General features: G+C 36.6%; 1 protein-coding gene across 3 annotated transcripts; it reads left to right on the forward strand.

The window, feature by feature from the left end:
• The first annotated feature begins 6,468 nt into the window (after positions 1 to 6,468).
• Positions 6,469 to 20,633, forward strand: zfand2a (zinc finger, AN1-type domain 2A). Of its 3 annotated transcripts, none has more exons than XM_079822539.1 (10): positions 6,469 to 6,568; positions 7,163 to 7,249; positions 9,343 to 9,437; positions 9,539 to 9,670; positions 14,774 to 14,925; positions 15,013 to 15,135; positions 16,658 to 16,748; positions 16,842 to 16,918; positions 18,048 to 18,184; positions 20,288 to 20,633. In XM_079822539.1, the coding sequence occupies exons 2-9, from the start codon at positions 7,195 to 7,197 to the stop codon at positions 18,154 to 18,156; spliced, it is 834 nt and encodes a 277-aa protein (XP_079678665.1). In that variant the 5' UTR covers positions 6,469 to 6,568; positions 7,163 to 7,194; the 3' UTR covers positions 18,157 to 18,184; positions 20,288 to 20,633. The 3 variants fall into 3 exon arrangements, with proteins under 3 accessions (XP_079678665.1, XP_079678663.1, XP_079678664.1); XM_079822537.1 differs by having other exon boundaries at positions 18,048 to 18,129; XM_079822538.1 differs by having other exon boundaries at positions 6,470 to 6,568; positions 7,096 to 7,249; positions 18,048 to 18,129.
• Positions 20,634 to 21,597: the final 964 nt, after the last annotated feature.

A 21,597-nucleotide genomic window follows, 5' to 3' on the forward strand; every position in this document is an offset into this window, starting at 1 on the left:
CCTTTTTGACCAAGCAAAACAACTGTCTCCGTGCTATTCAAGCTATTTTGTTTGACTTCACTTCTCAATATACGCGTTACACCCGTATTAAAGTCAAGTTTATTTCGTTTTTTCATGCCATGATGATCTTCTGTTGACATCCTAAATGGTCCTGACATTTCGTTTCCTCCGTACCTCACCCCATCTGTTCACTTCTATCGTCTCTTTATTCGAGTTGCATTTTAGTTCATTGTTTCTGACACGTTTATTGACGCCTCCTTTACATTCACCCTCCCTCCGACTTGAGGCCTATAGCCCCGAGCCGCCTCCTCTTCTGGCCCATTAACTCATTGAGAAAATCTGCTTAAACAGGAGGCTGAAAGGCGATCCTCGGCGTTAACATGTCGCGCTGTCACTTTTGTCAAAGCAGCCGACTTAGAGCATGTTTGCAGACTCCCCTTCAGCCGTAAACATACGAGATATATATATAAAATAAAAAAACGGGCTATGTTAAAATGCTTTTATTCTCTTGAAACCCAGCAAAACATTTGTGTATTTAGGTGCCTATATATATATATATATATATATATATATATATATATATATATATATATATATATATATATATATATATATATATATATATATATATATATATATATATATATATATATATACATATAAAAGATTTTATAATATTTTATTTTTACTCAATTGAATATTAATTTAACGTATTAATGTATTGTAAATATATTTTAAAATAATAATAAAAATACTAATTATTAATACTAATTATTATTCTTTTTGTTGTTGTTGTTGTCATTAATGCATTAACCACACCTTATTCATTTGGTGTCATTTCAACACCCTGCAAAGTTCATGCAGGTCTATAGATAAAAATGCTGAGGATTATGTGTCCTATCATATGTTCATAATCAATTTGTTTTCAGTCATGTACACATTTGTTAAATTAAAGGTTCGCAAAACACTTTCTAAGAACTATATTTTTCTGTAGGTTCATGAGTTGCTACTGTTGGGTAACTCTAAAAATGATTCAATTACTAGTTATTAATTACATGTTCAATAGTGTTAGATTAGTACAAATGACTCTCTCCAAAAAGTATTTAATTACTCATTACTAATTACTTTCTAAATCCTATATCAACCTCGACTAGTTAAGTGATTCAAGGATGAAATTGCTCTTTTAATTAATTCAATAAATAATATAAACCTACATAAATTATTCTTATTAACTGACCAAAATATTACAAATGTGAGAAGGACACATAAAAACCTGCATTTTAAAGTTAGACTTTAAATGTGGATGTTAATTCCACTATTGTGTTATAATTGATTTACAGTCGATACAGTAGCCTATTTAGATAAATTACATAAGAAGTAACTGTAATTAAATAAAAAAATAAGAGTAATCCCTTACTTTACTTTTTCAAGGGAAAAGTCATTAAACTACAGTAACTAATTACAACTTCTTAAAATAACATAACATTTTGGTTCTGAAGAACTAGAGATTAAGTTTTAAAGTTCTGTCAGATGGGGTTCCCATGCAATATGGCATCTTTTTATGGATTTAGCTAATTAATTAATTTAGTTTTAATACATTTTTTCATGTTGATTAAATGTTATGAATTACACAGCTTTTAAATATAATTCAGTACTAGAAACACATTGAAATAACTTGTTAAACATTAATCATACAATCATTTAAGATATTGTTTTGGCATAAAGTCACCCTAGAGTTCTATATAGAACCCCATTGAATTTTTTTTCCCCCTTTATGAGTGTGAAAACCCTTCTAACTGCAACTTTTATTTGTAAAAGTGTTTCACGTCTTAGCCCAAACTTTAGGTAAATTAGACCTTTATTTATTTTAAAACGAATTTCAGAACATTTTTGTTGTGCTTTGTTGGCATTTAGGCAAACGGTAGCCTAATATTTACACATCCAAACCTGCTTTGCAATTCTTAATAAGAATTACTGATATGCCCAATCACAAAAGCTTAACAAGCCTTCAGATGCAATGGTTTATTACGCGCAATTATCATTCAGACAGCCTATCAAAATTCAATCATGCATAAAGGGATTATTAACCAAGAATAATACTATCTCATAATAGAAAATACGTTGGATTGCTTCCCTTCAATTTGTCGTGGCAGTAATTACTATCCAATTTAGAGTCACTGCCTAGCTTATATTTCTGGATGCGCTCAACTGAATGTAAGGGCAAAACAAAGAAAGACTTATTTGTTTATAGTTGGACTCAAGGAGTTGGTCACCGCTGGGTCACTGAAAAGAAAGTTTGATCATGTACTTTTAAAACAAGCTCATTTGAATGTGAATTCATTGGGACTCAGTGGCATGCTTACTGTCAGTTTAACTTTACAGTAATATCGTCAGGACAACAGGCACCACCACCTATGAGAATGTTCCTAAATAATGTTTGCATTGCGTCCCTCTGAATCCCACACCCATGAGCCTATGAGGATTTGAGTGCTCCGCGTAGAAAAGTGTAGTCACATTTCAGCAGGAAACCCCCGCAGTTTAGAAGGTGTGAATGTGCGTATGAGGCACTGAATGTCAAACACACCTATAAAAAAAAAAGTGAAATGCTTTGCAAGTACTGGACACCTGGGAAATTTGTGACACCGCTGACAGGGTGAGTGAGAAATGGTGATGAGCGGCCCCTAAACAAAAGCGTTTATGATGCTGTTTGACAGACACTGTCACCACACAGAGAAACGGAGGCTGACCTATAGGAGACATTTTGGCAGAGAGCCACCACACATTTGGAGGCATAAACGTTTGCTCTTGCATAGAATGGTTAATAAGCGGATATGAAATTATTGCAATCATTTTACTATTCAAGCAGACAGAGTTTCGGCGACGTAAAGGAATCCCGATGATGAAGCAGGTGTTCTCCGAGAGGTGCCATCTGGCAGCAAAATTAGCAGCTTATGAGCCAGGTGCTCTTGTACCAGGGAAGAATCGGAGATGAGCTCAGAAGTGATCTTTCACACGGGCCTCCAGGAGCATGACTGAGCACTGTTGCATAATAAGTGGCGACGACTGGCTGCTCTTTGTTTTGAACGATTTCAATGCGAGGGTGTTTATGCGTGTTGTGTAAACCTATTCTGCAAATATTGGAATTTCAGATCTTTAAATTGGATCATTGCTTGACTGATCAATACACTAATTAACCTGTTAGAGATTATTGAGGGTTTCAAAATCCATGTGTTTTCACAGCCTGAACATTAGCTGGGATCTTCTTGACTATGTTCATTTTTCACGCTCATGTTATGTATAGATGATTTTAAAGGGAGAGTTCAAATGAAACTTCTGGCATCATTTACTCACCCTCATGTGTCAAAGAATATTGGACCCCACTGACTTTCATTATATGGAAAAAAAGACATATTTTATATAAAGAAGAGGTGAGTGAATGGTGACTCTTATTTTGGGTGAACTAGGTTATTGCGCCCATCTTTCATTTGAGACTAAGGCAACATAAAACATGAACATGGCTATAAGATTAATCACTAAAAGTGAAATTAAAACTAACTTAAAAATAAAAAATAAAAAACTCCTAACCTTATTTTCATTCTCTCTATTGGTGGTCTATTGGCTGGTCAGATGCCCAGTTCATCGGATTTAACAAAAGTTATACAAGGCTGTAAGCCTAGTCAATTATATCAAGCAAATGTGGCAAACCTTTCACAGGTTATAGATGCAAACATGTTGAACAGAATGTCAATCTTGCATGCCAGATTCTGAAAGTTAATATTACCTAATGCCCTTGTTTGATTTAATGATATCTGTCTATGGATACAGAAGTATTGAATTTCTATAGCATAATTTGATAGTAAAATTGAAACCGTATTATGTATCCACTGACGGGAATATTTGTAATGAAATATAATTTAAAAGTATTACATTTTGTAGGGCTCACTCACTAAAATATAAAAAGACAACATTACTGCCACCTTGTGGTGAAAAGATACATGCCAAAATAGAAACGCAAAGGATATTATTGTCCTTTTCAAACTTGTGGTGTTCCTTTAAAGAATATTGTTTTCCTTAATGATGGCTATTGTCTCTGTTGTTCTCATCACGACCAAATATTGTCATAGCAAGTAATGCTTAAGTCTTTTACTGATGGCAATGTGCCTGTATCTTCTCTTTTGTTACGTATTAGAACAAAACGGATCTGCCAGCAACCAAGGTCCCTTTTTCTAGTAGCCAACCTCTTCTCCATGCCATTGAAATGCTGACATGCGATCCCAGTCCTGAGTCCTCCTCTGATATCTGGTGTTATGCACAAGATCTGGCAAGAGTCAAAAAGAAAAGAACACACAGACCTTATTGAGCAGCAATATGACAAATATGTAACCACAATGTTCCAGAGTCATTTTCAGCACTGTCATTGTGACGTTTACCTTTCCAGTAGGCCTACTGGTGACTTGACATTGACATTTGACATACATTTGCGAGATTAGCCACCTTCTGATACTTCATTATTTCTTTGTGACAGATTGAGATATACTAGGCTTTCTTATTTCTTGATGTTAACACAGTATGATTAAAATATGATATCCGACTGAAATTCAAGGAAAATTTGTATTTTTATCACAGAGCATACAAATACCGTACGTTGTTTATCTCATATCTAACATTAGCCTACTATAATTTGATCATCTTTGCACACCTTAAACATTTTTATTATGTATATTTTTATTTTGTATATTATTAATATGCATATTCCACTGTTATATTATTTGTTATAATAATTTTTTTCTCTTAGAAATAAAATCTCAAGAAAATACTATAGTTATCGCGCACAATATCACTGTCCTGTCGCGTTGGTTCAAATATAATATTCGAGATCTCCAAGCCAAAGTAGTGATTTTTTTTTTACCAAGAAAATTGCTGAATCACGTCCTCTGGTGGTATTTTCTGGAAAGCTCCAGCAAAAACGTCATTACGTCAGCCAGAGCGTGACTAGTCAGGGCGTGTGTGATAAAAGCTGCCTGAAGCCAGAAACGATAAGGAACTCTTAACCCTCAATACCGGAAGCACAATTCTGCCAAGCTGCTTTTGACTCGTAAAAGTCTGTAAAGCAAGTGGAAGCTAATGTGTTATTCCCCCGCAAGACTTACACTATATTGCCAAAAGTATTCGGACACACCACCAAATCATTAAATTCAGGTGTTTCAATCACTTCCATGGCTACAGGTGTATAAAATCAAGCACTAGGCATGCAAACGCTTCTACAAACATTTGTGAAAGAATGGGTCGCTCTTAGGCGCTCAGTGAATTCAAGTGTGGTACCGTGATAGTGATAGGATGCCACATATGCAATAAGTCCATTCGTGAAACTATACAAAATATTCCACGGTCACGGTCAACTGTTATAGTGGTATTATAACAAAATGGAAGCAATTGGGAACAACAGCAACTCAGCTACAAAGTGGTAGGCCACGTAAAATCATAGAGCGGGGTCAGAACATGCTGAGGCGCACAGTGCGCAGAAATCGCCAACTTTCTACACACCTCCAAACTTCATGTGGCCTTCAGATTAGCCAAAGAACAGTGCATAGAGAACTTCATGGAATGGATTTCCAGGGCCGAACTGCTACATCCAAGCCTTACATCAACAATGCAAAGTGTCGGATGCAGTGGTGTAAAGCCACTGGACTCTAAAGCAGTGGAGACGTGTTCTCTGGAGTGACGAATTACACTTCTCTGTCTGGCAATCCGATGGACGAGTCTGGGTTTGGCAGTTGCCAGGAGAACGGTAGGCTACTTGCCTGACTGTACTGTTCCAACATGACTGCACACCAGTGCACAAAGCAAGGTCCATAAAGACATGGATGAGTGAGGTTGGTATAGAGGAACTTGACTGGCCTGCACAGAGTCCTGACCTCAACCCTATAGAACACCTTTGGGATGAATTAGAGCGGAGACTGCAAGTGCGAGCCAGGCCTTCTCATCCAACATCAGTGCCTGACCTCACAAATGCACTTCTAGAAGAATGGTCAAAAGTCCCATAAACACACTCCTAAGCCTTGTGGAAAGCCTTCCCAGAAGAGTGGAAGTTGTTATAGCTTCAAAGGGTGGGCCAAGTCCATAATAAACCCTACTGATTAAGAATGGCATGTCTTTAAAGTTCATGTGCATGTAAAGGCAGGCGTCCCAAAACTTGTGGCAATAAGTTCCCTTGTTTGGCATCATATGCAGGGCTATAATGATGACACTGCGTTAAACTACTATCTGTACTACATGCGTACTCCTCATAAAAAGACAATTAAAGTAGTATTGCAGTATAAATAAAGTACTGTTCTACTTGCTGCTTTGGGACACCCAGCAAAACAGCTGAGTAGCGTTTATAAAACTCGACTACTTTTATTTTGAAAATACAATCTCCTGTTGCTGCCAGATTCATACCTCCAGCGATGACATCTAAAAAAAAAACTCAGACTAGAAAAACCCCAAACACAGTCAGTGGCTGGAGCTTGATCGAAGCGAAGGCTTTAGAAAGGAGGCACCGATATACGTGGATTTGCGCACAATTTCGGTAAGATATACATTTACTGTCATGTCAATCGAAATACCTTCGTTGAAAAATTACGTTTTTACCGTAAAACAAACGACAAGCAGTTATTATTTGTTTCTGTACAACAGCTGATAATTAAATCGCGCGATTTGGACTTAAGATTTATTAATGGTCGTTTTATTTCACCTTTCCCGGTCGTTCGGTCTTTAACTTAACTAAATTATGTTAATTGTCCATTTCATTGTACCACCTTTTCATAACAACCAAGAGCTAATTTCGTGTTTGTTCACCTTAATTGTTTATAATAACCAAGTTAGTTGAGAGTTATAGTATTGTAGTTGTTATATTGAGATATTTCTTAATGATTTAGCGTTAGTGGATCACCGCTCAAAGTGAAGCCGCTTCCAGATAGCCTACACAACAGTTACGTAATGGCGTTAGCGTATTGTGCTAAACTGGATGGATCACCTCAACTCTTGACAGCCAGGCATTCCGCTTTTAAAACCCGTTTTACTCATTAGGTGGATTCATAATGTTTGTATTTGCAGCTTGTTTGATTGCTATGACAACAGGTCACTGTCGGCCAGGGGTGATGGTTTTATTTCCTGTTTACAGTCCAGCAGCTGAAGGCTTTTCACCGCTGTGCCATGGAGTTTCCTGATCTCGGGGAGCACTGCTCAGAGAAGAGCTGCAAACGTCTCGGTATGTATTTTTCTCTCAGATTACACACTGTCCCAAATAGCAGGCCTCAACATTAAAGGCCTAGTAGTCTATTGACCTGGTCACTTGTTACTTTGCCTGACAACATGATACAAAAAATGAGACACTTTAATTTTGAACAATAAACACTACCGCTCGCTCAAATGTTTAGGGTCAGTATTTTAGTTCAGCAAGGAAAAATTAAATTAAATTGTATTAATTATAAATGTCTAGCAGTCACACTACTGATTGTAAAGACATAATGTTACAAAATATATCAATTTCAAATAAATGCTGTCGTTTCGAACGTTCTATTCATTAAGAATCCTGAAAAAACATAAAGGTTTACACACAAATGTTAAGCAGCACATCTGTTTTCAATATTCATAAAAATAAAAATGTTTGAGCAGCAAATCATCATTAGAATGTCTGTCATCACAGATATATATATATAAAAAAAAGTATTTATTTTAAATTGTAATAATATTTCACAATATTACTGTTTTTACTGAATTTTTCAATCAGGAAATGCAGCCTTGGTGAGCAGAATTTAATTTAATTTAGTATTCACAAAAACAATACAGTATTAGCTTTGTTTTTGGCAATAACAGCTATAAAGTAACTCCATAACAGCTTTGTGAATAATAATAATAATAATAATAAGAATCATTAGCCTGCTTATTACACAACTCTTTAACTCTCTTTTTCTGGATGAGCGGTCAGTTATACAGTGTTCCTTTGGGCACCGGCCATTTTCTGAAGTACTGTGACCAATCAGATTTGAAGAGCATGTAATAAAACTCATACACATTATGGCATACCGGGCAAAAAAATTATTGATAATTTCAAAGTCAAACCTGTTTTATGTAATGCTTCTATGCCTATGTAAAATCACTCTCACTGTTTCCACCATTAGGCCATCCTTATTATTGAGCCCTGTGCAGCGTGTGAATTAATATTTGTATATCGTTAACCTCATAGCATAATTGCCTAAGTCATTATTTGGCCAATCTGATCTGGGCAATTATGCTATGAGGCTAACGATATGGTTTTGACCTCTCCCTGATCACATGGTGAATGACAAATACGTTCAATTACATTAGGTGTGGCATTTCCTTTTCTCTGACCTTTTTTACAACCACAAAATCTAGTCAAGTGATAGACCAGTGTGTCAGCTGGGTCAATTAATTGTGCTGTATGCAGGAAATTTGAGCACAAATGGTGTCTGATAATTGCACCCTGATTTCTATTGGGTAATTTCATCAAATAATGTACAAAAAAAAGTGGCATAAATTTACATGCACTAGAACAGCCATCACCCACTGAAAAACCCATATAGGTCACTAAAGCCCTATTTGGACAGGATTAGTAATGTGATATGTCTATAATATGAAAGGCCAATTTGCACGGGATAAGAAATCTCAGTAAAACTAGCAGAAGTGGGAGGGGTAACTTTATGCACTGCCGTCACTGTGTATTAAGTTGCTTCCTGATATCAAGTGTGCAAACATATAATCTATAAATAACCTAACAGTTAGGTTCAGTCAAACAATTTATTAATTGAATTCATAAAAACCTGATTGGATTCTGTTGGTAATAGGCACTTACCTAAAGCTAAAAGAAATTTTGTGCCTCTGACAAGTGCTTTCAACCTTGTTTTTATCTGAATGGTAAGCAGAAAACACTAGCACCGCCTAGAAAGCAACTAATTGTTTTTCAAGTGCCTCCATACTTGGGAAAAACTTTGGAAAACAACTTTTTTAACAGGAAATTATGGAATATTTACGTACTTATTTACACAGTGTCTATTCGCACGGGATTAGCATTACCTGAGGTAATTTTTCCGGACCTTTTTACAGAAGATATAAGTCACCGCAATCTTTACTGACATTGTCTGTAATGATAACTGAGATGGCACATTCGGACAGGACTAAAATCACTGAGAAGCTCTGGTAATAAATACTTTACTCCACCTCTCCATGTAAAACGAATCCTGTCCGAATAGGGCTTTATAACATTGCTGTGCTCTTAGTGATTCAGCGTTAGTTCATGCATAACATTTTGTTTTTTCATAATGTCATTTGTGTACACTATAGATTTTCTTCCTATGAAATGTGATGCCTGTGAAGAAATTTTCTGCAAAGACCACATAACTTATGCAAATCACAAGTGCACTTCATCATATAAGAAGGTGTGTATAATTTTGACTAATGAATAATATACCCATTGTATATTTAACCAATGCTTAAAACATACAGGTTGTGTCTGATACATGTTTGTTTCCTTGTGCAGGATGTCCAGGTTCCTGTATGTCCATTGTGCAACACCCCCATTCCCATTAGAAGAGGGGAAATGCCAGACATCAAAGTTGGGGAACACATAGACAGAGACTGCAAATCTGACCCTGCTCAGAGGAAACGAAAGGTAGCCCAGATGCAAAAAAGTCAAGTGACTCAAGTCACCTTTATTTATATAGCGCTTTATACAATACAGATGGTTTCAAAGCAGCTTTACAGTGATAACAGGAAAATTATGCATTTTGGTGTCGTTGTTGAGCTAAAGTCAGTTCATTGTTGATTCAGTTCCGTTGTAAAGATGATCTATTCAATTAGTTAATTTCACCTATAAAGCAGTTTTGCAAAAAAAAATAAAATGATGTCATCATCCAGGTCATTTCAGTTCTCATACAACAGCGTCAGTACAGACAGATCAATAATAATACGAATATTAAGTGTCCCCAACTAAGCATGCCAGAGGCAACAGTGGCAAAGAACCCAAATTCCATCAGGTGACAGAATGGAGAAAAAACCTTGGGAGAAACCAGGCTCAATGGAGGCCAGTTCTCCTCTGACCAACGAACGAACACGGTGTGATTATGATTCAGACTGCATCACAATTTAGAATTCAGATTCAGTAGCATTCAATTATTCATCTAGTTCCTTTTGCTTAAAGATCGGATTCATCACACTGCTATGGAGCTGAAGCTGGTCATAGGTCTGTGTGGAAGACCTGTTTGGTTCTTGTGGTCTTTGCTGAGGATCTGTGCTGACATTCAGGGCTGCGTTGTGGTCGCGTCTAGGTCCACCATCTGATCTGAATAGGGACAGGATCCAGCTGACTACGGTAACCTCGAGAGAGAGGAAAAAAAAAAGAAAAAAAAAAAGAGAGAAATTAATATTAGCATAGATGCCATTCTTCTTACGATCTTCTTATGCAGCCTAACAATCATTTAACTGATTTGAATAATACAAATTGATAATGCATTACTGTATGTGTATGCCAGGTTAAAGAGAAGCGTTTTTAGATTAAACTGACAAAGTGTGTCTGCTTCCCAAACAAGGCTAGAAAGACTATTCCAGAGTTTGTGTGCTAAATAGTAAAAGGATCTACCGCCTGCAGTTGATTTTCGGTATTTTCGGTATTATTATCAACTGTCCAGAATTGAGATGGCAATAGATGAGGAGGACTATAATGCGTTAAGAGCTTTCCAAAAAATGAAAATTGCCATTTACTCTCTTGCGTTGTTTTTAGTGATGCACCGATCATGATTTTACATGGCCGATTCTGATACCGATTTGTTTCAAGAAAACTGGCTGATACCGATTTCCGATTTACATGAACAAGATGTTTATTTTGTATTTAACAGGCTAAATTGGCTTTTGGCTAATGAAAACAAGTCCGCAATCTGAAATTGAATTGGAAATTAAAAGGCTGAAAGGTGGAATTAAAGGCAACAACTGCATATTCTGGAATCCAAACAAAGATGTTACTTAAATCAGCATTTGTTTTTAAATTCAGTGTAAAGAAAAAGTCTTTACCAGTGAAAATAAATAAAACCAAAGTATATAATTGTTCCAAAATGTTAAATCAAATAATGTTTAGTGCAACGAAAAAAACTAAGATGCTACAGCAGGTGCTTTTTAAATCAAATTAAGTCAATGTAATTTTAAGGTAAAATAAAAATTATCATCCTATAGGCTACTGCAGTGTTTCCCAACCGTGATCCTGGAGGCACACCAACACTGCACATTTTGCCTGTCATCTGCCACGGCCATTTCAGGTCTTTGAGTCTCCACTAATTAGATGATAATTTGAATCAGGTGTGTTTGATTAGGGACACATGCAAAATGTGCTGTGTTGGTGTGCCTCCAGGATCGTGGTTGGGAAACACTGGGCTACAGAACTGATAGTATTTCATTTCAAAAGTGCATGCATGTTCTTCTTTAGGCTACAAAAAGAAGTATTTCGGCTTTGTCACAATTTAGTCTGTTTCGTTCTCATCCGATCCAATACGTGAGAAGCTGAGCTGAACAAACGCTCACTATCTACACTCTCTCACACACACACACACACACACACACACACACATACACACAATCACGCACGAACCATAAAATAATGTTTCATAACATTCGGAAAGGTTGACGGCGCGAATTGCAATGACATTCGCAGGCTTCTTTGCACAGGATATGCGCTGTGAGTAACTTTGCTTAATGTCACGCTTACAGTGTGTGTTCTCGCCCGCCGGTATTTTCCTTACAAATGCTCAATGAAGTCTTCATTCATGTCGTTAGACACTCATTGACAGAAGGCATTTCAAATGCTCACACGGTGCATTGTGAAGAGTGCTTGCGAGCACGCGTCTGTGCGCGTCTCAAAATGCTTTTATGACGCAAAATTAATGTAAACACCGTCAGTAATGTCTTAATGAATTAAACAGACAGGGCAAAAACATCTTAAATTTCAAAAGAGATCTGTGCATTAGTGTGAATGCAGGTCTCCCGCTGTCTATGATGATGTCATGATTATTAATCAAACAACAGTAAAGCTGAGAAAGAGAAAAATCACTCACAGTTCAGACACTCTTAAATACTGAAAGCACTCTTTGTTCATTGCTTGTAATATGTTTTTTTTTTGTTTCTCTTTATGATTTACTACTTTGTTTTGCAGCTATATTAGTTTATATATTTAAAATTATTAACATGCAATTGTTTTAATTAAAATGTTATAATGTGTAGTTATTTTAAAAAGCTTCTAATTACATATATCATAATAAAAAACATATTAATTATTAATATTAATCTTATTAATTTATTAAAAACTTTATAGGAAAAATTTCAAGAATTGTTTAGGAATCGGATCGTGACTCCCGGAATCGGATTGTGAGGTACCAATTAAAGATTTCCACCATTACTATACAATGATGTATTGTTGAATAATACAGAAGATAAAGAGTTTAAAAAATAATCGCATATTAAATCGCAATCGCAATATTGGTTAAAAAAAAAGTCGCAATTAGATTTTTTTCCAAAATCGTTCAGCCCTACTCTAAACCATCATGTCGAGCATGAAATATGCGTTTGAGCTGAAACTGAAGAGAATGAACAACAGCCGGTATAACGGCAGCGCTTTTCTAGCTTATTAAGCTCAACCAAACGATTCTTATATTAGATTAATCCGATAGACAACATAAAAGTAATCTTACAACGTGCATCTGCAGAAAAGGACGCGAATGCGCACATGAACTTCACGCGCTAGTCTGAGTGTTCTCGCTAGTTTCTCTATGGATCAGCTGATAAACGGGGAACTAAGCACAGATCATTTACAGCATTCTAATTTCCATTGTGTTCTTATTATAATGCTATGTAGGCTATGACAGATTGGCGCTGCACATCTTGCACTAACCATTCAATGATCACAGTAATTCCAGACATCACTGCAGTGCACGCCTCAGTTTCACTGTATTTCGCCGCGGTCAGGAGGCGTGCTGTATAACGCTAACCAATCAGACCTCCGGTACAGCGCAAAACGACGCAATAACCAATAAAAAAAGAGACAAATATTTTTTTTCACGGCGATCATGGTTCTCATGATCGATGATCGCTGTCACGTTCGAGTACTCGATTACTCGACCACTGTTGCCCATCCCTAGAAGAATGTGGCTAAGTTGTTGGTCCCCAATGACTTCCATAGTATATTTTTTTTTCTTTACCCACACTCTTTTGGAACAACATTAGAGTCAGTAAATAATGATAGAATGTTAATTTTTGGGTGAACTATCCCTTTAAGGACAAGCGGCAGCATGTTGGTCGCGGTCACTTTAAGACCTGCACGCATTGACTATAGAGACGCGCATCCGATTTTATTTCAATTTTACTTTCACTTTAGACGTAACCAAGTAATTGCAGTATCTTGTGAGTGTACCTCTAACTCTGTGTTAATGTGATGTGAATGCAAGTCGTGTTGTACAGTATGTTGAGATAGAGGCACCAGAATAGCAACTGATAGAACGCACGATACTACGATATTTCTTCAAAACCAGATCGTGGAGACATTTTAATCATCCACGATCAAAAATTGCAATATCGCACACCCCTAGCATGTGCAGGGTGAAAAGCAACGGTCCTAGTACCGAGCCTTGCAGTACTCAATACTGAACTTGTGATCGATGACATCTCTTCATTTACTGCTACAAATTGTTAACTGTCAGAAAAGTATAATTTGAACTATGCCAATACAATTCCACTAATACCAACATAATTTTCGAGTCTATTCAGGAGAATGTTGTGGTCAATATCAAATACAGCACTAACCATGATCAGATGATAAGAGCAAATCATTTGTAACTCTACTGAGAGCAGTCTCACTACTATGGTACTGTCTAAATCCTGACTGGAAATCCTTGCAGATGGCATTTCTTTTCTTAAAAAAGGAGCATGGTTGTGAAGATACTGCCTTTTCTAGTATCTTAGACAGAAAAGGTAGATTTGAGATTAATTTTCTAGAATCAAGTTGCATTTTTTTAAAAATCAGATTTAATAACAGCCAACTAAAAAGTTTTTGGTATGTATATTAATAACAATGATACAATAATAATATTAGATATTATCAATCTTACAAGTAAAGAAATTCATTACTGCTGTGCTGTTTGGAAACTTCTGAAGTTGAAGCTTTATTTTCTTGTTAATTTAGCCACTGTATCAAATTATATAAATAAGGTTCTCTTCTAAGAGAGTCAAAGTAAGCATATCTAGCAGTTTAAAGGCTTTCTGTATGCAATAACACTTTCCATCCACAAAATGCGAAATTATCTTTAGTGGTAGAGGTGTTCGTTCTACCATAATTGTAACAGGGAGTTGGTTTTGCAGCCTTGGCTAAATGGAGTCTACACAAGACTAGATAATGATCTGAGATGTTATCGCTCTGTTGCAGAATTTCAGTGCCATTTTGATACCATGTGACTATTAGATGGGTGAGTTCTGACATGTGTTGTCTAATTCCAGTAGAGTTTAGAAGGTCTGTCTGTAAATGCCAATCCCAATGCCAACATCTCAACAACAACTGAGACTGTCTGCATCCAGTACTAATTCCAATAGAACGGGATTTGTTACTTCGATAATGTAATGTCTAGACCTCTGAGTAATGCTGGAAATACTACTATAAATTACAGTAACAGGGAAAAGGGAAAACAGAGAAAAATATGTCTCAGCAAAATGTATACTGACCCAATTGTTTCTCATTCCACAGATCTTTACAAATAAATGCTCCAAGGGCGGCTGTAAGCAGAAGGAAATGATCCGTGTCACATGTGACCAGTGCCACTTGAACTACTGTCTCAAACATAGACATCCACTCGACCATGACTGTAAGACTGACAGCAAGCCAGTCTCCAAACCTGGGTAAGCACAGTAGTTTATTTTTCATGCTGATAAGTTATGCTTTCTGGAGGATTAATACAATAGTAATGGTTGGCTTTGTTATCTTAGGCATGCTGCTTTATTGAGGTCTCAAGCCTCCTCTTCTAGTAACACTGGGGCATCATCCACTAGAGGGAGCTCTAGGACCATGTCTAATGGAGTAACTGGAAACACAAGACCTCAGAGCAGCAGGTAAGCATTTTTTTGAGTAAATGATGCCCTCTTCTGTTCAGAAGTTTGTGGTCAGTAAGATTTTCTTCTAGTAACAGAAATGTACAAACATTTTTTGCCGAGGAACGGAGGTCCACCCACCCAAAAGTCTCGTTTTATACCTTTAATTTGTGACTGGTGTTTTGTTTTGTCCTTTGCGCTTCCTTGTTCATCAATCACCATGCATCAGGTCAGAGGTCACTCTTCCAACCGTTACCGGAAGTCAGTGAATATAGTTTATAAAATCATAAATATGGATATTTTTCTTAAAAAAACCCGCACTGCTCTACTTCAGAAGGTCTTTATTTACCCTCTTGAGCCATATTGATTACTTTTTTGATGGATAGATGTGCTTTTTTGGGCTTAAAAAAATAAGTACCATTTACTACCATTATAAAGCTTTGAAGAGCCAGGATATGTTTTAATATAACTCTGATTGTGTGTGGCTGAAAGAAGTAAGTCATATACACCTAGGATGGCTTGAGGGCAAGTAAATTAAGGGATCATTTTCTTTTTTGGGTGAATTAACCCTTTAAACTCCTTCTCCTTGTATGGCCACCTCCTTCAGGCAGTCTCGAATTCAGTACCCCTGAGCTCAGCTCACCCGGGTCCGCATGACAGCTTGCACATTACCAATGTTTCATGTGTGAACCGTACCCAGTATCAAACTAAACTGTCAGTGTGAAAACGCCCTCACATTTACATCATGATATATAAGCAATATCACACGAGTAACGAGAGAAATGTCACACAAGTTCTGTTTTTCTGTCCAGAATAGCATGAGATGAGTGCAAATGTGATACTGATCTTATACAACAGTTTAATAAAATAAATAAGTTAATATTGTGTTGTTTAAGATGGTGTTGCTCAGTTTTGCCAATGAAAATATAAAGACAAGGCAGAACTGTTCATCTCCAACTCCGAGGAATACACAGTGGCGTATCATTTCTGAATTTGTGTTTTGAACGAATAGGGTGACCCAATGATTCAATGGACCATAAAGAGAACCATTTACATTTATAATTTTCATAATGAGAATAATTCAGTCCTGAATGAATCAGCCGTTTGAACCAATCGAATGAATTAATGACTCAATGACTCCATAGACATTTATCGCCACCTACTGGCAGTTTTAGTTTCTAATTAAGAGTATAATTTCATTAAAAATAATTTTATATTTTCACAATTCCATTTTTAATTTTAATAATAAACCTTTGCACAGTGGCTGTGAGGTTAATCCCGCTGTAAAGAAATCTTGATAATTTTTTTCAGGGTTCTTTGATGAATGCAACATTCAAAAGAACAGCATTTATTTGAAATGCAAATATTTTGTAACATTATAAATGCATTTACTTTCACCTTTGATCAATTTAATGTGTCCTTGCTCAATAAAAATTTTACTTTTTAAAAAACGTCTTGCTGATCCCAAACTTTTGAAGGGTAATTCATTTGACACCTTTTTGAGTGTTTTCTCAGGTATTAATTACTGTCTGTTGCCCCTCAGTGGACTATGGACATCTCCTGCTTCTCCTCCCATGGTGTCTCCCACAGCACAGAATGTAATTCCCTCATCAGTGTCATATCAAGGCGGGCTGGTGCGTTGCTCATTTTGAGGTTGTTTAGAGGTATACAGTGTTTTTAAAGTCTATGTTTGAATGTCTTTGAACCAGGAGTTGTGTTTTTCACAGACGGAAGAGCAGGCCCTGCAGAGAGCTTTAGAAATGTCACTGGCTGAATCTGCTCGAACAAGCCAGCCAACTCTAAGGTATTTCTGGACTCTTCTGGCCTAACAGTAAACCCTCACACTTATAATTATGAAATAATTATGTTAAACAGTTGATGAAATGATTCCATTTAAAAACAAATACTGGAAAATGAATAGTGTGACATTCAGCTCTTTGAAACGGTTATAAAATGTTTGCAAGATTGTGGCTAGATCCATTACATTTATGCAATTGTTAATTTGATTTCAAACCCACTTTGTATTGTTACAGTGTCAGTAGTATATATAAATGAGCAATGTTTACTCGATCTGTGTGTTACCTGAACCGAGAAATTCATGTTAATTTGTTAGCAAAACAGACTCCGACAGGGGAAACACTCTGATCCGACAAAGCCGACTAAGTGTCAGTTGCTGTCTGTCAGCGTATGTTGGTGCGGTGGGAATTGGCTGTTACCTAGGCTAGGGTGACCATATTTTGATTACCGAAAACCAGGACACTGGCAATGAGATGCTCAAATGATACTGGAAGTTTACTCAAAGATTCCTTATTAATTTCAATACATTTAAAGTATTCCCCCTCTGTATGGATAGACAATTGTTATATTAGGGCCAGAACAGGACTTGAAAACAGGACATGTCCTGGGAAAACATGGCGTTTGGTCACCCTGCTGTTACCTGTACGCAGCGGCATTTTGCCTCAGGGTGTTGGACCAAGTGTGCCACACGAGTCCTGAAAAGTGAAGCCAAAGCACGTCGATTGCCCCAGGTGGCTGGATGAAGTATAGGTCATAAACCCCGCCATCTCCATGAAATGTAATGGGACATAGACAAACTATACAATAAAATTACACTTCAAATACATTTTATCCAAAGATGGTATCTGTCATTTTAGGCAGTTTATCACGCTGATGTTAAATCAAGTGTTCGTTCTTTAAATAAGTTTGGTTTTAGTTAGTTATTTGATGCAGAAGCCTTGTTTATACTCGACGCATCCGCACAAACGAGGATGTGTGCCTTAAAAATGTCTGAAGATTTCTTTCTTTTTTTGCCTTTCTACTGTATAGGCAGCAACGTTTTATTGAAAGCCCATTTTGCCAGTAGTGAAGTATCCCTTTTAAGCAATGTTTTAAACTCTTTTATCTATGCTGGTAGCTGACTGTGTGTATTTCAGTCCTCAGGAGCAGGAGGATCTGGCCATGGCTCAGGCTCTCGCTGCTAGTGAAGAAGAATACAGGCGACAGCAGCAGAGACAGGTAGCCAGAAACCTTAACAGTCAGTAGCATACTATGCTAACAGGACCTCATCTAGGTACATAGCCCAAGTGGCATCTCTGTTTATGTCTAATCTTTTGGGTGCTGGGCATTCTGAAAAATACTGAAATGGTTAGTATTTTTTAAGCATGCATCTAAATATAATGGAGTATCAACATCTGACACATTTAAAGTGGGTGAGCAGTAACATTTGGGCTGCATCTGAAAATGCAATAACATTATACTATTTAAAAAGAGAGACTGTTAAATACAAAGTTGTTAGATGTTACTTTTATTTGTATTTATTTATTTATTTTTGTGGGGTGCAATTGAACTGGCCTAGGTTTGCATGTGTTATGAAATTGAATAAACATTTGCATGATAGTTGTATAACTTAATACTGATACACCTAAATAAATGTTCAACCAAAAATAAAACCGAAGATAGTGTTCATTTAGCCAAAAATAAAACATTTTTAATAGTCAGTTAATCACATTTATTTAATAATCAACACCAAAATAAAAATATGCTTGTTTCATATAAACGGTTGGATTGCACATAAGGCAGTTTTTATATAAACTTTTTAAGGATATAATTGTTTCTACTATAATTTGTTGAAATGTTCATTTAAACAGTGGCTGTATTAAACTTGTTTTCATGACTGATTTATTCAAACATGCATTAACTAATGAAGACAACAGGTTAAGTAAAAATATAATGAATAGTGCTTATATTTAGTAAAATGCTCCTGTCTAGTTTTTTTTCTAGCTAACTAGAAAAACTCTAGCTATGGTCACTGAATGGTTATCCTGAGGTAAATGTATTTTTACATGACATTGTTTACAAGCTGTTTTATTGACTGTTTTATTAAGAAGTTGTATTGTTTCTTACTACATACCTTCTGATGTTCAGTCATGTTTATTTCATGCTGTAACTAGTAGTAAAGAGAAAAAAAATATAAATTATCATGTGCTCTGTCACATTTAGAGAGCCACAGAATGACTTTGATTGTTAATTTTATTATAGAATTGTATTATAGAATTGAGAAATTTATTTTCGACTGAAATTAAGAGTACAAATTTCAGCCGCTAAAATTTCAGTGCATCACTACTTGATAAAAATAACAGATTTGTGGCTCTATGAAATATTTAAAAAGTGTATTTAATCAGAATACACCATTTTATAATGGTCGTCAATGGAAAAACATGATTTTCACCCCCAGTATGATGTGGTTACGGTATTGCCGGCAGGAGCTAACCAACCAAACTAGAGGTCTGTGCGGGACTGTTTTTTTCGTCCTGCTCCCGCTAGGTTCTATTCCGCGCCCACCTGCTCCCGCTTAAAATTCACTTTGTGTTCACCCGCTTACCGCTTAGAATGATTTTCTTCCCGACTCGACTGATCCTGCTAAATTTAGACCTTGTTTCCAGATTTAAATTTCCCCTAAAGAAAATGACTGGGATAACAAATATAAAATGTTGGCTATACAATAATTTTCTGTTGTTTTTGTCTTATGATACTGTCAACACCGTAAAAAATGTTTCCGATGTCGTATTCGATTTAGCCTATTTTTCTCTTATAAGCCAAAAATATACTCTCGGCTTACTGCAAAATGAAATTATTTTTTTAACATCCATGCAAAAACAGAATGTCTTTGACTGACTACTTACCAAACATCTCTCCTCCAAAATCCGACCACAGAGGCTGAATGTTCTCTCTCAAGGTGCTCTCGTGGACCGGATGCACAGAACATTTATTGCCAGGTTCAGGGCAGGGAAATGGGAACTGTGTGAACGCCACCATTGCAGAAAGTTTTGTTCACTTCCTTTGACAACAACGTAAACGCGCTTGAGCTTGATGTCGGGAGCGGCCGGGCTATTGTCAGACCGGCCACTCCTGTCCAAAGTACACCAGAGTTACCGACCACTAATCTTTTGATTTGGAAATGTACTCCTGCGCCGCAAGAAAATCTGGTCGCGGGAATGCAGACCTCCAAGCCAAACCTCATTTAGTTGTTTAAAAGTAAGCACATTAGTCATAGGCTGCATGTTGGTCACCGTCAACCAGGTCTTGTCATTATTATTATGTCTGCAAAAGATGCTACTACAGTGATTAAATACTTGATCTCTAATAGTTTTTTCATTGTCTTGTCAATCCACAGGGAGGAGTTTCAAAACAGTCCAGCTGCTGCCTGTCTTAATGTGAGGTGGCACTGACCAACTTTTAATCTGCCTCAATCTGCACATACGCACCAATAATGTACCAGTGAGCTGCACATGTGGATTCCTCAATCCAGCATATAAAGCTTCTTCTTCCCTAATCAGCGCATCTGAAGGCTGTTATGTTCTCGATGTTGTTCTGTTTTGCTTCTCTCTTTAGCGTGCTTCTTAGACAGGCAATTCTGCCGTTTTGGCAAGTGGTGCTTCATGTAAATATTTTATATAGTTATCCTGTTAATCTGTCAAATCAATGTAGATGTCTTTTGAAATAAATTATTTTAAAGTGTTTATTTCACTTTCTACTTTATTGATCACACCTTGAACCAGAGCTCCCAACATCACTTGCTTTAGTTTGTTTCATTTAAATTTTAGGAGTGGATGTTATACATAAGCAGTGTAACAATGCAAGGCAAAGTTCTATAATTCTGAAAAACATTTTCCTATTAAAAGGAATTAAAAATACTTTAAATAAATTAAAAAGAATCCCAAGAAGATCATGAAACGAATGATTCGCACCGACGAATAACCCTCCTCTAAACATAACCACCACTGGGGCGAAAGCGGATTGTACAAATGCATACAAATTAGCCACCTATTTGCCATGGGACTGTTGGCATTTCCCTTCTCTACATCATAAATCATTGTTCTAGGTTTATCAAAGGGTATTTGGGTAAAGACATGGTTTAGAAGATTTTCCTTTTCTCTTTTCACATTAACGTCAGTAGAACCAGAACTGGTGGTTTGTCTGTAATAACGATTCATGTTTCCAATAAAGACACTGTCATCTGTGGGGTGGGCTACAATATGAAATGCTGATAGATTAGTCGGCATTAATATGCATTGTTGTTTTTTTAGATGCTAGCGGCACTGCACCCGTCTTTTTGCTTGCTGTTACTGAGCTCTCCAAACATGAAAAATAAAATAATAGACTTGGGTTCTTTCTTAAAATCTAGGTAATCGCATCCATTATGAAGCCAAAGCATTCACATAATGATGTAACCCATGCATTAACACTGAAAAGCTAAGTGCTGTAGCACGTCAGAGCACCATGCCTCTTCATTCAGGGTCATTTCAAAATTACATCAGACCTCACTTACTCAGAGGCAATTATAGATAATTACACAAATTCATATTCCGATCAGTTATTTTCTTATTTGGTGATTAAATTTTTTTGGAGTGTCATTAAATGTACACTATGCAACTTTTTCAAAATTAGCACAATTTAAATAATGAACGAATACATCAATCCTTC

The sequence above is a fragment of the Gobio gobio genome (assembly GCF_949357685.1).
Source record: "Gobio gobio genome assembly, chromosome: 1".
Classification (NCBI taxonomy): Eukaryota; Metazoa; Chordata; class Actinopteri; order Cypriniformes; family Gobionidae; genus Gobio; species Gobio gobio.

Bases quoted from the DNA above. Each gene is read 5' to 3' on its own strand.
- zfand2a (XM_079822537.1), top strand. From the start codon at position 7,195: ATGGAGTTTCCTGATCTCGGGGAGCACTGCTCAGAGAAGAGCTGCAAA. The intron at 9,438-9,538 runs GTGTGTATAATT...TTCCTTGTGCAG, and splicing joins GCACTTCATCATATAAGAAG to GATGTCCAGGTTCCTGTATG. The intron at 18,130-20,287 runs GTAGCCAGAAAC...GTCAATCCACAG, and splicing joins GGCGACAGCAGCAGAGACAG to GGAGGAGTTTCAAAACAGTC.